Genomic DNA, 4,070 nt, shown 5'->3' with positions numbered 1-4,070 from the left:
CTCTTCGTGGGAGGTCTCTCTCTTGCGCGCGGAAATTAATTTACCTCGCGTCTCTCTCGATCGCAATAACGTATAACGCGTTACGTTTTTGCCAATAAATTCGTTAAGCTCGACCGTCACGTGCTCGCGAGGATATCCCAAAGCTGACGCCAAGTGACGAATCGAATAATCGCGATTACCTTGAATAGAGATTACGATACGTTAAGAGAGGAGACGTGTCGACTTGCGAAGAGACAGAGAGGAGAGAAAGCAGTAGAGAGAGAGAGAAAGATCGTGCAGCGAGGATCGGTCGCGTGACGGACGAGCTTCGGGCCCAAGCGAAAGGTTTCTCGCATTCGGTAAATCGCAAATCGAATTAAGCTCTCAGCCGGCACGCTATCCTCGATCCGAAATGTCGTGGACATATAAAAGGGAGCGATAACGGCGCGGCCGGACAAGTGAGTTGCGGAACGTGCGCCCACCCCTTCGCGCCGCGTCTCACTTCAATCTAGGAACCCTCTCACGGCTATTACGTACGGCTTTAAAGTGTACATCTCTCGTCCGGGGGATTCGTCGTCCCGTGCTGGTCCCAACATCGACAAGTCAGTTAGGCTGCGAGAGAAAGGAGAAAAATCGGCCCGCGTATCGATAGCGTCCGTCCAGTTCGCGTTCGTGCTCGCCAACTCGGGAAAACTTAGTCGGCCAACTTGAGCGCGGGTGGTTGCATCAAACGGTGCATCGATCGCGCACTTGTCAGCCCGCGACTCGACTTACATCGAAGGATGTTGATGCACAACGGTAGTGGTATCATGGCCGGGCCATTGGCTTTCGCCAGCAGAGTCGGGTAGGTGCGGCGCTATACCGTGTTTCCGTACCCCCGTTCTCCTCATAATCATCCGACATTGTGTGGCGGCTGCGAAACGCCGCTGGTAATATTCGCGGTACGAGGGAGAATATAGAGCGGGAATCCCAGTGCGAGCGAGAGGCACGAAAGTTCTCGGCGAGCGCATGTACACAACGTGCTCGCAACGTAGATGCGTTTCATTCGCGAATAAGATCACGATGCGATAAGAGGGCTTACGAAGCTCTTACGGCCGGAGAATAGACAGGCTATCAAATCATGTGCGCATTACGGCGCTACGCCGCTACTTCGATCTTTCGATAAGCCGGGAAGGACTAATAATCACTCGACATCCCCAATTAGCGCACGGTCAGATTTAATTCCACGAGGGTGCATGCGCGTGGATCTCATCGCCATTAATGTCTAGCCGCACGTGAAAGCGCGCCGTTTTTCCGCCCGATGAATGAGAGAATCTTTTTTTCCAAATAGCCGATGGGGTGCAACAAGAGAAGAGAAGATAACAATGCTATCGATAATAATAACGGCTGCACGCAGATGCTGCAGAGATTCCGCGATGTAATTCGCCCGGCGCTAAGTCTCGGCTATACGAAATTAATGTGTATTGTTCCAATACGCTCGTGTTCGATAGCGCGTCGAAACTTTTCGTGACGTCCGATCGTATCAGCGGCGATTTTATCATCGGGCGAATTTGCCGCGCGCGTAAATGGATCACGTCCATGTTGCGTCGCACTGCGATCGATGTAGCGAATTTGCGGGTCGTCTTACTCGGGAAAGTCGCAATTCTTATCGTCGACGCGAAAGCTATTTGTCCTACAACCTTTACATTTGCGATGTCGTGACGGAGTAATAATGCCGGTCACGAAGGAAGCGACAGAAATTACCCTCATAGGTCTTATGGAAATTCTTGGCTGCCCGTTTAATCTCTGCAGATAGCGATTCAGGATTTTGTTTTATCGCGTTTTCATCAAATTAAGACAAAAAACAGATTACAATTTTTGCGCACCAAGCTCTTGCACAAATAATCATGTTTTTGCTATTTCGAAGCAACTTTCCGCGTATTCTAACATTCAACGTTAATTATCACGATAGATTTCTCGTCAGATTTAAAATTAGATTCGCCTTATCAAGCATTTTACGCAAGGTATTTTTTCAGTATTCAACATTAACCATCACGATAATTAAACATCGGATTAAAATTCTGAGAGAACCAAATTCGCTGAATTTGAACGAACAATATAAGCTTTCATTTAATTTATAGAAGCTTTATTCGTCGCGGTCGGAGAGTTTCGCAAATTTCAATAACTCCGTATAATCAAATATTGATTAGCCAGTGTATTTTTAAATAACAGGGATGTACAGCCGCTGCAAGAACGTTTCCTAGGATGGAACTTTCCCGCCGAGCACGCGGACCTCGTGCACCCCCATTGGCGTGCGTTTCTCGCGCCCGGAAGACTATGGCACGTCGCCCTCGCACTCATTTACCTTTTGCTCTTGATGCTCTCCCTCCTCGGAAACGGCATTGTTATTTGGATTTTTAGCACGTAAGTTCGCGCCATTTCAGAAAATTTCATGAGACAACTTCAAGATTAATTTATCAATAAGAATTTAAATATAAATATTCAAAGTTACAAGAATTATAAGTCACGTAATTTAAAAGAACCCGGCTATTAGTCACGCAATGCATTTTTGTAAGCTATGCTTTTAAAATGTACATTTTAATAATTATTCATTTTGTCTGTGTATGATAATTATTTATAATTCTGTGTAAAAATGGAGCTATCGCCAATTGTTTTAATTTTGCACTAGACCACTTTTGCTTTACGCTCTTGATATCGTAAATAATCATAGGTTTTTTCTTTTCAAAAAAGAGAAGGCAAGATATAAAAATACGCTTTATCCTGCTTATTTTTCTAACCACAACTGTCCTACTTTAATATCAAACGTGTATTTTTGTTTCGATTCTTATCCGTTTTGCTAAATTTGATAGTTCGCTATTCGACCAACAAAATAGTGGTGCTGTCGCCATCTTTATACGTGAGACTGAATCACTTCAGCACAGTCTCTGCGATATACGAAAGGAAATACTGCCGCATTGTATTCATATTTCTTCTCTTAAAAAACGAATTTTTCTTGAAATTAATCAACGCGTTTCGCAATATGAATATTTACTTCGATATGTTAATGTCTAGATCGAAATCACTGAGGACCCCTTCGAATATATTTATCTTGAATTTGGCCGTGTTCGACCTACTGATGGCAACGGAGATGCCTATGTTGATCGTAAACAGCTTCCTGGAGCGAACGATTGGTTGGGAAACCGGATGTGATGTGTATGCTTTGCTCGGTGCGATTTCCGGGATGGGACAAGCGATCACCAACGCGGCGATTGCTTTCGATCGATACAGGTCGGCACGCGCGATACGACTTTCACAGTTTTTATTGATTATTAGTGGGCAATTTTTTTATTGGACCAAATTATTATTGCAGTACAACTAACGAACCGACACACTGATGTACATGTTAAAATTTTCTATCTCTATAAACAAAAGCAATACAAACGTTTCGACATAAAAATCAGACCATCTTCAGTGTATTATATGATTTGAATTTCGGCGTTACATGGACGAGTAACTTTTTACAATATTACAGCGGTTTGTTAATCAGCAAGATACGTTAAATTAATTCTTTTTGTTTATAGAAATAAAACACTTTAACACGTACATCAGTGCATTGGTTCGTTAGCTCCTACAGTAATAATTTTGTCTTATTATCGAGTAACATGTGTATAAGTATATAATTTTTTATCGGATTTTTATTGGATCCATTACTAAATCGCGAAAACAGTTACACGCTCGTTAAAATTTAATAACTTGTCATAAACGGCTACGTCGATGATATCGATAATAAACCTAGACAATCGAAACAGTATTATGATTTAATGAACATTTATTAAAATTTGCCACTAGATTATTTATTACTAGTAACCACGACGGGGCTGTGACTGTTCTATTATACATCTTGATATTGCAGAACAATTAGCTGTCCGATTGATGGTAGACTGAATGGAAAACAAGCTATGATGTTAGCTCTGCTTACATGGTTTTGGGCACTACCATTTGCGATATTGCCTATGACAGGATTGTGGGGTCGATTTGTGGCAGGTAAACAGATTCCTGCTGTTGCTTTTATTGTTAAGAGAGTAATAACATTTAACGAAGTAAGGAGATTT

General features: G+C 42.6%; 1 protein-coding gene across 1 annotated transcript in view; it reads left to right on the top strand.

Annotated features, from left to right (window-relative positions):
* The first annotated feature begins 433 nt into the window (after nt 1-433).
* The window catches only part of LOC105567778 (opsin, blue-sensitive), a 6,105-nt gene continuing 2,468 nt past the window's right edge, over nt 434-4,070 (top strand). The window contains exons 1-4 of the mRNA XM_012022912.1: nt 434-823; nt 2,191-2,382; nt 3,031-3,246; nt 3,872-4,002. Of these exons, the coding sequence (XP_011878302.1) occupies nt 762-823; nt 2,191-2,382; nt 3,031-3,246; nt 3,872-4,002 (601 nt within the window). The 5' untranslated portion in view covers nt 434-761. The remainder of the gene's footprint in view (nt 824-2,190; nt 2,383-3,030; nt 3,247-3,871; nt 4,003-4,070) is intronic.

Source organism: Vollenhovia emeryi, unplaced genomic scaffold (assembly GCF_000949405.1).
Source record: "Vollenhovia emeryi isolate VEMERY1.0 unplaced genomic scaffold, V.emery_V1.0 DF939134.1, whole genome shotgun sequence".
Lineage (NCBI taxonomy): Eukaryota > Metazoa > Arthropoda > Insecta > Hymenoptera > Formicidae > Vollenhovia > Vollenhovia emeryi.
Note: the sequence above shows the minus strand (reverse complement) of the source record. Positions and strands in the feature narration are given on the sequence as shown.